Source organism: Podarcis liolepis (assembly GCF_965112155.1).
Source record: "Podarcis liolepis genome assembly, chromosome: 1".
Classification (NCBI taxonomy): domain Eukaryota; kingdom Metazoa; phylum Chordata; class Lepidosauria; order Squamata; family Lacertidae; genus Podarcis; species Podarcis liolepis.
The window spans coordinates 133,566,441-133,579,117 of NC_139554.1; the positions used below are offsets into that span (position 1 = coordinate 133,566,441).

At 43.0% G+C, this 12,677-nt stretch overlaps 1 protein-coding gene and 1 long non-coding RNA gene across 3 annotated transcripts in view; one reads left to right on the forward strand and one right to left on the reverse strand.

The window, feature by feature from the left end:
* The window catches only part of LOC310693484, a 105,736-nt gene that overhangs the window by 20,567 nt on the left and 72,492 nt on the right, over nucleotides 1-12,677 (forward strand). The gene's annotated exons all lie outside the window — the stretch shown is intronic.
* Nucleotides 10,816-12,677, reverse strand: part of DRC11 (dynein regulatory complex subunit 11) — a 103,202-nt gene continuing 101,340 nt past the window's right edge. The window contains exon 19 of the mRNA XM_083472989.1: nucleotides 10,816-11,631. Coding sequence (XP_083329115.1) covers nucleotides 11,494-11,631 — 138 coding nt within the window. The 3' untranslated portion in view covers nucleotides 10,816-11,493. The remainder of the gene's footprint in view (nucleotides 11,632-12,677) is intronic.

A 12,677-nucleotide genomic window follows, 5' to 3' on the forward strand; every position in this document is an offset into this window, starting at 1 on the left:
ATGTTAAGAATGGTTTCGGGTTAAAAACGGACCTCCGGAATGAATTAAGTTCATAACCGGAGGTACCACTGTACATGGAAAATAGATTAAAATTCTGCTCCAAAGTAACAGAAAGTCAATTCCATGAACAACTGAGCTTTGCAAGACATGTAAATGAATCTTCGTATTCTCCTTCTGCCAGTCATGGGGAGAAGCAAGGCAGATTGGAATGGTGTGCAGCCCTTCATTCTCCTCAGTCGCTGATTCCTGTCTTTCAGGGCTTTGCCAGATTCTGTATTGGCAGCTAGAAGACAAGAACATTTAGAGACATGGCTATCTCAAAGTTCATATTGTCATACTACTAAATGCCACGCTCCCTGCTTTGCATACTTGGGCAGAATTGTGGAATGCCCACAAGCCTTTTGATATATTTGTGTGTGGTGTAGTGGTTAAGAGCGGTAGTCTTGTAATCTGGGGAACCGGGTTCGATTCCCTGCTCCTCCACATGCAGCTGCTGGGTGACCTTGGGCCAGTCACGCTTCTTTGAAGTCTCTCAGCCCCACTCACCTCACAGAGTGTTTCTTGTGGGGGAGGAAGGGAAAGGAGAATGTTAGCCGCTTTGAGACTCCTGAAGGGGAGTGAAAGGCGGGATATCAAATCCAAACTCTTCTTCTTCTATATGCCTGCGGGGGGGGGGGGGGGGAGACACAGAGAGAGAGAGAGAGAGAGAGAGAGAGAGAGAGAGAGAGAGCGCACTACCTGGAAACAGTGTTGTTATCAGGTCAGAAAGCATGTCTCTTCTTTAACAAGTGATATCCCTTGGCACACGCATGGCCCTTCCTCACCAGAGATCCTGAAGCTTTTTCCTTGGCAATGAAATGAGGTTGCAGGGGCTTAGATTATGCCCTTAGGGGTTCAAAAAAGAAATTACTAGCGCTGCCTTTTCTGAAGTCCTCTTGCAAACATTTCAACTCGTCTGTCAGATTTCCCCTTCTGCCCAGATATCCCTATGAAGTTTTTGATACTCAGGCACTGACCTCAGGAGGATAGCAGTACAAATAGTATAGCATGCTGCCCATGGATGGAAGGCACCCTCTGCTGTGCTTGTGGGCCAGGAAGTCACCTTCCTTCCTTTAAAAATCAAGCAATTGGCTACAGAAAATGGAATCCAGAAAGAGGGTCATTCTGACTCAGAAGGGCCAGGGAGAGAGCACGCTGCTTTCTTTCATCTGAGAAATGCATAAAAAGAATCACCAGTGCTTGTTTGTTCTGTAGGAGAAAGAGCCCCCTGTTTGCAATGCGTCAGAAGAAAATACCTTTGCAGGAAATGGCACTTCCCTTATGAACTCTGGCAACATCTTATGTTTGTAGGGAAAGTGTCGCTGGGAATTAGCTGGAGCTGCATTTCCCGCTTTGATTGACGTGCTAAAATAGTTCTATTGGACAGCATGTGGCTGGTATGTGATGCCTTCTTTAGAGAGCCTTCTTCCTTCCTCCCTCTGGGCAGTGATCAGAGTCTTGTTGAAGCCCCCATTTCCCGATCCTGGGAGGTTTGTGTAATGTCACCTGCTCACTAGGAGGGGAGGTCAATCCAGTCGATGCCACAGTGCCAGAAACTTGCAAAGCAAATTCCAGAGAGGAGAGCTCTAAATGATTTGGGGTTTTAATACAGCCCGTTACCTCAAGTAATTTTTAATCACAGCAAGGAACGATCCCTTTTTATTTTTGAAAGAACAATAATGGCTTTGCGCCCTCAGAAAATAAAAGGGAGCTCACCATAGCACAGTGATGATTTGCAAGGCTAGACAGACTCCATAAGGCTTTTTAAAATAGACTCCAATATTTCCAGTGCTTAAAGAGGAACAAGTATGTGATAGTTTTTGAAGTGCTGATTTTACAATAGACCCTAGCTGAGCACATTCTAATTTGCTACCAGAAGTTCCAAAGTACTAGTACTTTCAATAATGAGGCGAGAAACCCTAATATGAGAAGATTTCTGCATTGTGTCTAATGAAAAGCGAAAAAATGTGCTAATTTGTAAGTCCTGTTGTGGTGGTAGCCTTGGAGGCTTTTGAAACACCTTACTGACTTATGAAGGATTAAGGAAAAACTGACATTTGCTACTAGCAGAAAAGTCAATTATAAAATTTCCACCCTTTAGAAACTTCCTGATGCAGGATGGACGTTAATAGAACAGTCAGTTTCACTTTGTATTACAGAGTTTTGTATTTGCTTGAGAGAAAAGGCATATTCTGTTTTCTTAATGGGCATTTAAACAATGAGCTGCACTCAGGTGTGTGTGTGTGTGAATGGAATGCTGAGGTGTGCCATTAAAGATGCTGTGAGGCATGGAGGCGAAATGGAGATCTTTTGCTGCTCACAAAGAACCGCGGTTGGGAAGGAGGACAAGCCCTCGTGCTGGTTATTGATGTGGGGCTTCTTAGTCTTATGTACAAGAGTTTACATTGTTTTCAAAAAAACATACGTCCTGCAACTGAATACATCTGCATAAAGAACTCGAAAAGGGCCTTGAAGCTTTGCAGGTAGCAATGTGCCATTGTTCTCGGCCTGAAATATCCTGCAGCCCAAAGAATGGGACGTGCATTAGAGCTTGTTTTCATCCCCATCAGAAGTAGTGCACTTGAGGATGGGGAAAAATGACCACTGTTATTATTATTATTTTTTAAGCAGGTACTATATCATCAAGGCCAATATATCATCCTATATCATCCTGCCAACCTAGCAGTTCGAAAGCACGTTAAAGCGCAAGTAGATAAATAGGTACCGCTCTGGCGGGAAGGTAAACGGCGTTTCCGTGCACTGCTCTGGTTCGCCAGAAGCGGCTTAGTCATGCTATCCACATGACCTGGAAGCTGTACGCCGGCTCCCTCGGCCAATAAAGCAAGATGAGCGCTGCAACCCCAGAGTTGTCCACGACTGGACCTGATGGTCAGGGGTCCCTTTACCTTTACCTTATATCATCAAGGCAGCACCTTCTGCTGAATAAATGACAGGTTGAAATGTGCTACCCACTCCATCTGGTCTATAATGCTTTGGGCCCAAGGTTTGCTATTCAATCTGAGCTACTTGAGAAAATATTTCCTGGGCCAAGCTGCTCTCACCATCCTCCTTCCTACTTCCTGTTGCTGTAATCTTGTTTTACAACTTTGGGTTATGCTTTCTGCCTTTGTCCCCAGCTGGATGAATGCTTGCTCCCTTTAGACCTAGAGCTTTGATCCTGTTGCCCCTTGGGATGCCATCCTCTAGCAAACCTCGACAGTTTGTAAGGTATAAATTTGTAAGGTAGATCTGTGGACTGGCGCCCTTTGATCTGCACATGGTAGCATCTGGTAGATGTTTGCGAAAATGGAACAAGATGGGCGGGGTATAAATAATAAGTTGTTGTTGTTATCATCATATTAAAACATTATTATGTGGATTAATTAATTAATTAAATTTCCTGCCCTTCACCCAAGGTGGATACAACAATTTAAACATTCCCAAAAATTGCAATCACAAATAATAGGATGAGTCCTGAAAATATACATTTCAAGTGTCAAAGTCTGGAAACTGTTTCGGGAGGGTGCCGGACACATCTCTGTGGGGAGGGACTTCCACAGCTCAGGGACTGGCACAGAGAAGGCCCTCTCCTGGGATACCACCATCCCATGCTTCTGAGGGTGATGGAATCACCAAGAAGGCCCCCTCTGCCAACCTTAGCACCAGAGAAGGTATTTAGGGAAGGGGGCTGTCTTCAGATTTGGGGCCCTGAGTCTTTTAGTGCTTTACACATTGACTTTGAATTGGTCCTGGAAACGAGCTGGCAATCAAATGCTCATAACAGCATGGGGAGACTAATTGCTGAATCAGAGCAATAGTGGCAAAAATGTATAAAGCAGGTATAGTAGAAGTGACACAACTGTGTTGGATATTTCAGGGCTGTTTATAAAACCCATACCAAAAAAGGAATGGACTCCAGCTGCTTTTTCACAAGCACCCTTTCTCTAAACTTCTCTTCAAATAGTGCTAACGAAGAATGCTCAGTATGCGACTCGCCATATTCAAAGGCAATAGTGGCTCTGGGGATCACATCTGCTAAAAGGAGTTGGGTCCAAAGTCCAATAATCTAGGGTTTGGCATTGCTCAGGGTTGTACTGCTGTAGGCATGCACTATGAAACTATGACTTCATGACATTTTCAGAGGTGTATAACTATCTTCTATTTTAATGCAATGCTTTCTTGTACCACATGAATCCCATCAGCTTAGGCGCATGCTGTTGCTCCTCTGCAAATATGATTTAGTGTGTGCTTTGTTTATGGGCAACAAGGATTTGTGGTCCTATGTTTGGAAAGAGAATTCAAAGGTCAAATAGCATTGTTCTTTCTTCATTCATTCTCGGTACATGAAAGGCCTGCCTTGAGAGCATTGATGAAGGGCAGTCGAGAAATGCTCAGACTAAAATACATTAAACTGTGCTATTTTATTCCTTGCCAAAGCAATCTAAAAACAATTTGTTCTCAGTTGCTCGCATGTTTAGGTTACTAGCATTTACTTTCTCCAAAGTTCAAACTCTAGATAGTTTTTGCTTTCTTATTGGTCAAGATGCACAGGTGTGGAGTAGACTTGCCTCATACCTAGCGGATTTGGAAATTATGCAAATTTGCAATTACGTAGCAGAATGGTACGTTCTTAGCAAAGGGACTCTTGGTATTTGACAATTGGCTGATCTATATGGAGTGGTACCTCGGGTTAAGAACTTAATTCGTTCCAGAGGTCCGTTCTTAACCTGAGGTACCACTTTAGCTAATGGGGCCTCCCGCTGTAGCTGCACCGCTGCAGCGCGATTTCTGTTCTCATCCTGAAGCAAAGTTCTTAACCCAGTACTATTTCTGGGTTAGCGGAGTCTGTAACCTGAAGCGTCTGTAACCTGAAGCTTCTGTAACCCGAGGCACCACTGTACATTGGTTCAATCACAGTGGTATAGACTGCATGCAATCATATGTGTCTCAAAAACTCGATTTTAAACTTGCCCAGTAAATTGGAGGGTGGTTTGGATGCCTCCATGATTTGTCTTGTATACCTAAATCACTATTATAGAACTCTGAATAAGAAAATAAAAGTGGGTTTCTGGTTAGTTGGAAACAGTGAAGACAGATGACTTTGCTAGGGTTTGAAAGTGGCATATTGTAATGGGTATGAGTTACTCATGCGTAAACTGGTGCCTTTCTCGGCTAATTTGCCTTGTTAAAACTTTCTGACTGCACAGCCCCTTCTCATGGTGGCTGCCTCAGTCACTGGCAGAATCCGTCAGTGGGAGTTTCTTAAATCTTTTCCAACATAAAAGTTGTTTGACACCCAGTCTCCTCCTACTCTCTCTGCGCGGAAGTCTTCTGCGCAGGGTGGGCGTGGGTAGCGGAGGACCCGTGCTCTCCCCGCTGGTGTCCGGTGAAGAGTCCTGGAGCCCTCTCGCCGATTCCCCCATCAGCCCCTCTATATCCCTGGTGTTGCGCTGATTTGCTTCCCCATCTGCGGAGCTGCCTCTCTCCCTGCTGGGCCCTTCTCCAGCATCATTTGAGAGCCTTCCCTCCGCCTCTAGCTCCGATGTCAGTTCCCTAACACATATAATGCAGGGTTGCCATATTTCAGAAAAAAACCAAGCCCCCCCTGAAAGTTGTTGAGCTTTTTTTTCAAGAGACTTGCCTAAGATCCCAGACAAAGCACTGCCTTTCTGAAATCCCCCCCGGACCTCATTTCTGCCTTTGAATGTCCTGGAAAAGCCAAACATATGGCAGCTCTAATATAATGTATAAGCTGAACTTTTTCCGTAAAGAATAACAGTATGAATTCACATGGCTGTTTCCCCGCTTAACAAAAGCAGTTGTGCTGGGTTCATAGCAGGATGAGGGTCACAGTATGCAGAGACGTTTTTTAAAACCTTCCCTATGCCACAGTTCCATCAAAAATGCCCTTCAGCTGCTTTTAGCCCCACGAATGATGCTTCTCTAGCTCAGTCGGCAGAGCACGACCTGGGTCTCAGCGTCCTGGGTCTGAGCCCCACATTGGACAAAAGATTCCTGCATTGGACAAAAGATTCATTTCTTCTAGGCATTGTTGGCCAATTGGTGCCAAAGAAGGATAGAACTTTCTTTATGTATGCTACAACAGCAGCAAGATTACTTATTGCAAAGTATTGGAAGACACAAGATTTACCCACTCTGGAAGAATGGCAAATGAAGATGATGGATTATATGGAATTGGCTGAAATGACTGGCAGAATCCGAGACCAGGGAGAAGAAATGGTGGAAGAAGACTGGAAGAAATTTAAAGACTATTTGCAGAAATACTGTAAAATTAATGAATGTTAATATGATGTTGGACTGAAAATAAGTGGTTTTGGTATTAAGGTTAATAAGAATATGTAAATATAGATAGTTATATGGATGAAAATTTATAGTTATAATAGGTTAAGAATATAGAGTAAAGATAAATGAAAGAGGGTAAGGATTTGCTGAAAGGATTTAATAAATGGGAATACAAAAAGGGGAGGTGTGAGGAGGTCAAGGAAATAAGCAAATGAGCCTAAAGATATTGAAAAATGGATTATTTCTTTTCCCCCTTTTCCCCCCTCTTCTTTTTCTACTTGTTTAAATGTCTGTTTTTTCTGTATTTTTTACCATACTGTTTTTCTTTTTTGTAAAATCTCAATAAATATTTTTTTTTAAAAAAAGATTCCTGCATTGCAGGGGGTCGGATCACATGACCATTCCAACGCTAAAAATCTGTGATTCTATGAAAACATGAGCTTCTCTCCTATGCCAAATACCAACTTTGGGAAATGGAGACATATTTTTGGTGGGAAAGGTTTTCAACCTCATCTCTTCGCATGTCGCAGTGCTAATCCTGCTTGCTCCTAAAGGAAAACAAACAAACAAATGCATCCACACATTTCATGACACACCTGTTTTGGCCCTGAATGATGGAAAGTCTGTGCTGATGCTGCCCCTCAACACGGGTGTTTGTGACGGAGCCCTGTGGTCTAAGTTTCTATAAGAATTATAGAAGCTTTGTAGCAACTCAATAAAGCCTAGTGAATCTGCAGTTACTGATCTGACACAGTCTGTTCCTTGCTTAGGTCTCTGTTATATAATCAAAGACAGAGATGTTGCCCCTGGTCTGTCCATAAATGGACAAAAGCTATGTATTGGGAAGAATGAGGAGAGTAGTGGGTTGGAATCCGATAACTGCTAATGCCAAGGCACCATAATGGAAGCATTCGCTTTGCACAATGTTTCCATAACTTTCAGCTGAAAATGAGCAAAAGTTGCTATTGATTTAACCCCCGTCACTTGTTAGCAGTGAAATTCACCCATGTAATGTGATGGTGGATCCATAGCCAATAAGAATGTTTCCAGAGTCCCTCCCCCATAAAGTACTCACTGCCCCCAAATCTCATTCTGCACTTGTAGGAACTCCATAGGTTCTTGCTACTTACACAGAGCCTTGCTAAACACTTATGTTGTGGGATGTCTAAAGCCTGGACTGTGCAGAAGAGCACCTGAGCATTTTAAAGTAATATATTAAGTGTTTCCTACCTCCCCGAGTAGTAAGAGGTTTTATGGCCTGCACTGTTGGACTTAGTTTCCTTTGGGTAAGAGACACCCTGGAGATTTACAGTGCAGTGTTTCAAATACTGAAGTAGAGTGTTGAAGAGAGCAATTAGGCTCTTATATGGAGATAGCAAAACTACTGAACCTGTTTAAGATTCCCAAAACTGACTAGTTGTCTCCTGTGCAGATTGGCCCAACCCAGAGGTCAGCAACCTTTTTCAGCTGTGGGCTGATCCACCGTCCCTCAGACCATGTGGTGGGCCCGACTATATTTTGGAAAAAAAATATGAACGAATTCCTATGCCCCACAAATAACCCAGAGATGCATTTTAAATAAAAGGACACGTTCTACTCATGTAAAAACACACCGATTCCTGAACTGTCCGTGGGCCGGATTGAGCCACATCCGGCCCCTGGGCCTTAGGTTGCCTACTCCTGGCCTAAGACATTTGCTGCCTGAGGCAAAGGACAGGATAGTTCTCCCTTCTGATTCTACCTGCGGAAGCCACCTGAACTGGCAGTTACCATATTTTTCGCTCTATAACATGCACCAGACCATAACACACACGTAGTTTTTAGAGGAGGAAAACAAGAAAAAAATATTCTAAACGAAATAGTGGATATATGATTTTTGTGGTTCATGCTGTGGCCACAGACATGTGATCTGACAGTGAGTTTGGAGTAGCCCAATGCAAAAATCCTGAGGATCCATGTGGATCCATGCTTTGTAACCACGGAGGAGGGAAGGAAGGGGAACCATGGATCCTCTGCTCACGACTGCAGCAGATCCCCCCCGCCACCCGCAGGCATTCGCTCCATAACACGCACAGACATTTCCCCTTACTTTCTAGGAGGAAAAAAGTGAGTGTTATGGTGCAAAAAATACGGTAAATCTTACTGGTCCTGGTCCACACTCCTTTTACCCTCAGGTAAATACACTCCCGACGCACTGAAGTGAGATTCAACAGCCAGGATGGTCATCTGTTGTGCATGAAATAGAAGCAGGCTGCTTTCTTCACTCCAGGCAGCCAAATGCCTTGGGCCAGCCTGGACTCCCAGCTTTCTTTCTTAAGTCTTTTGTCTCCCAATTAAAACTTGCCACAAACTAGTTCTATGTGTATGTGTATGCGCGCACTGGACTTTAGAAGTTTGGGGATAAATTCCAGGTCATAATGGGACATTAAATTTCTTTTGTGAAATTCCTGGTCTCCATCAGACAAAATCATAATCATCAACCCATTCACAGTAATTAAGATGTTTTAATTTCATAATACCATGCAACTTTTTCTAGATTAAAAAAAGTAGTTAACTCAATTTATTGGTAAATTATCTTATGATGAAGCTCAGAATAATTGCAATGGAAGTCTGACATTCACATCATCACTACCATAATTACAGGCATTATGATTGTTCTTGCAATGAACACCCAGTAATTTAATAATAATAGAGGATATAAATAATTTAACTAAAATTTGGTAGATCCATCTCATTTACAAATGAGAACATGACATCTTCTTTTTCTAGTCACCTTGGACTAGTCTGCTGTAGATGAATCACTTCCTTCTGCCAAAAGTACTTGAGTAATTGCACTGGAATTTCTTTAGTAGCAATCAGTAAAAGGAAGGCGAAAGCAGGCCTCTTTTGAAACACTCTTCAGTGAATTTCCTTGCACATTTGCTTTTAAATCATAGCCTTTTAAAAAGAATATTGTACTCATGGTGGTTCATATTTGAACAACAGAGGGGTCAATGCCCTGCTTAAAAGTTGCCTCATGAAATGGTGGGTCAGTGTAACCCAGTATTTCCATGACAAAATCTTAATGGAAAATAAGTCTCTTTCCATAGTGAAGGAGGTCAGATGTTTTCCGCCCTATTTTAAGGGTGCCCATCATGCTGTCAGGGCTTTTGGTACTGCCTGGACTGCCTGTGATGAGTGTGAGACCATTTAGGTAAAGTTAAAGGGACCCCTGATCATTAGGTCCAGTCGTGACCGACTCTGGGGTTGTGGCGCTCATCTCGCTTTACTGGCCGAGGAAGCCGGCGTACAGCTTCCGGGTCATATGGCCAGCATGACTACGCCGCTTCTGGCGAACCAGAGCAGCACACGGAAACGCCATTTACCTTCCCGCCGGAGCGGTACCTATATATCTACTTGCACTTTGATGTGCTTTCAAACTGCTAGGTTGGCAGGAGCTGGGACCGAGCAACGGGAGCTCACCCCGTCTCGGGGATTCAAACTGCCAACCTTCTGATCGGCAAGTCCTAGGCTCTGTGGTTTAGCCCACAGCGCCACCCGCGTCCCTGTGAGACTATTTAGGCAATCACAAAATCCTGACAGGCAGAAGAGCCTGAAATGGGGGTGGGGAGGGCGAGTCTGTGGCCCTCCAAATGTTGATGGACTATAACTCCCATCATGTCATGGGTGGGCTTGGGACTCCAACAACATCTGGGGGTGGGCACAGGTCCCCCCCAAAGCATAGTGGTTTTAAAACACTTTCATTTATTCTACAGTATTTGCATACTGTTTCTCAAACGATAGTGCCCTCACATATTGGTATCAAACTAGGCTGGCAGCGGCACCCAACTTCCTTGGGCAGATGCTGGGTCTCAAACTGGTGATGCCTGTCCTATACAATCCTTTAAAAAAATCCTAAGTTTTGTGGTCACTAGCAGAGTTCTCAGCAACTTATAGGTGGCAATTCTTCCTGTCTCCACCAACCCCTGGCTTTAATGTTTTGCACTGGGATCCTGAGGCATTGGGTGGAAACCACTCAAGGAAGAGTTCTGCTTCTGCTGCGACTCCCTACAAGCACCAGCGGCAAAGTTCTTTGTAAAAAAAAGGAGGGGGAGCCACCTGGAGGCCACTGAGAAAGGCCTGCAGCCACCATTGGTGGTGGAAGCAAAACTTAAATCCACTGTAAGACTCTCCCAAGGTCCCAATCAAAACTGGAGAAGGCCTCTGCCCCCCCCCCCCCGGTAAGTTATACATTTTGAACTGGCTGCATCTTTTGATATTATTGAAAACTGCATGTGCATCTAGTCATTTGCTTTGTAGATTATGAACTCCAGCCAATCCAAACATTTCTGAAATTTGGACTCATTGGTTCTGGAATCTGTGGAACCTGAGACCCAGGCAGGCCCCTGTAATTTTAAAAATCATCATCATCTATGTTCAGTGGTTTGGATACCATGTTTCGAAATGGAAGTTAAATTAAAATAGAAAATAACCTTTTGAGCTCTGAACATTTTATTGAAAAGTAGAATACATCAAGACTACAGATACATACAGAGGCTAAAAAAGTTTTGTCAGGCATAAACATATATGACCTATAACACAGAGAAGCACCTCCATAATGCTCAGTTGAGTTCCTACCTGCCCCAACTTCCATGCCCAAGGAATGGGAATTCGTGTGCCTCCCTCTCTCTACACTGACAAGTTCTTCAAGTTCTGGGACTTCCCATTCACTGCTCAGCTCTTTGTGGGCTGATGAAGAAGGTGGAAAGTGAGAAATGGGGCTTTGTGGAGCCCCAAGGAGATTCCTTTGCGTGTGTTTAAGCTGCACCTTCAACGGGGGAAGCGTGAAGGAGGAGGAATGATAAAAAACGAGCGTCTAAATATGCAATTACATTTTTAGGCAGATTACCATAAATTCTATAATACATTTCTAAGAATCTATCCTATCTGAGTTCATAAGAAATAGTCTAGGTAGCAATAGTAAAGTTCAGTGGTCACTAGTTTACCTTAAAGGATTTGAGCGTCACACTGATGCCTTGTTCAATACATTTTTAGATATAGGCTGTTCTGGGATATCAAGCAGGGAACTGTGATTTCAAAGGAAGACTCTCCCCCCCATCCATTCAATAGGTAACAATGCTATCAGCTGTGTTGAGTAGCAAGCAACCGCTTCTACTTCTTCTTCCCTTTCTTCTTCTTCTCTTTCCCCTTCCCCTTATCTTTCCCCTTCCCTTTCCCCTTTCCGGTATCTTCATTCACGGTCAGCGACTTGATTCGAGCTTTCCCCAAAGGAGTCCTTGCATACCAAGCCTACAGAATCAGACGGAAATCATTTTTTTAGAAGCTTGAAAGTATGCAAGTAACATGTATTTTTCTGCCCGCTGTAGCCCTTTTCTGATAAGAACCCTAATTGTGGGTGGCTCGTGTAGAAGCGGCATCACAGTCTTTAGATCTCCTGAGAACGCTATTATAACGAGAACAGTAGCAATCATCTGCTTGAAGTGGCTCATTAACATGAATACATAGCTGTGGTACTTAAGTTGCTATAGTTATGATAGCATTACAATCTCTGTGATCAACCCTATTTCCCAGGGTATATAACTGTAGTTGAAAATTCTGTTCTTTGAAATTTGGCAGTGTCGCAAGATGAGTGAGTGAGTTGGGTTATCTGATTTCAGTGAGTGGGGAAATCATTAACTGTTTGTCGCAGGCTTTCCTGATTTTCTTTTCTTTTTTTACAAAAATTAAACAAGGAATGTCAGCTAGGAATTTTAATAGTGTTTTTGTTTTTTACAAAAATGAAGTAGATGCAAGCGGGCAATGATTACAATTAGGTGATAGAAAATTTTAAAATCATTTTGCAACACTTGGTTTTCAAATACTACAGTATATGGGAATTCTTTGGCCTTAAAACACTGCCGGTATCCCAAGAAGTAGGAAATGGCTGCTTTTGAGATGGGTCTCTTTCTTGACAGAATGAATTCATTGGGTATTCATCTCAACAAACTTGGGATAATGGGTATTTCTCATTATGGACTGGCACTCTTACTATAGGCATGTCATGTAAGGCATGCCATGTTTTGTAGAGTAATAATAGAAAGTACTTCTGTTATTCTAAAGTGGGGTGCCTGATTCCATAGAAGAAATATTCATTTGAAATGTGACTGTGGACTGGACTCAGGAGAATCAGAGGTTGCTGGAAGAAAGCTTAAATATAAACGTGATAAAAGAATAAAAAATATGATGTTTCTACATGTACTGATGTGACATAGGCTAGAAGCTAGATATTTGGTTTCAGTGCATGCTTGGTCATATTTAACTCTTTGTAAATACAGGACAGTTGTATAACCAATTCG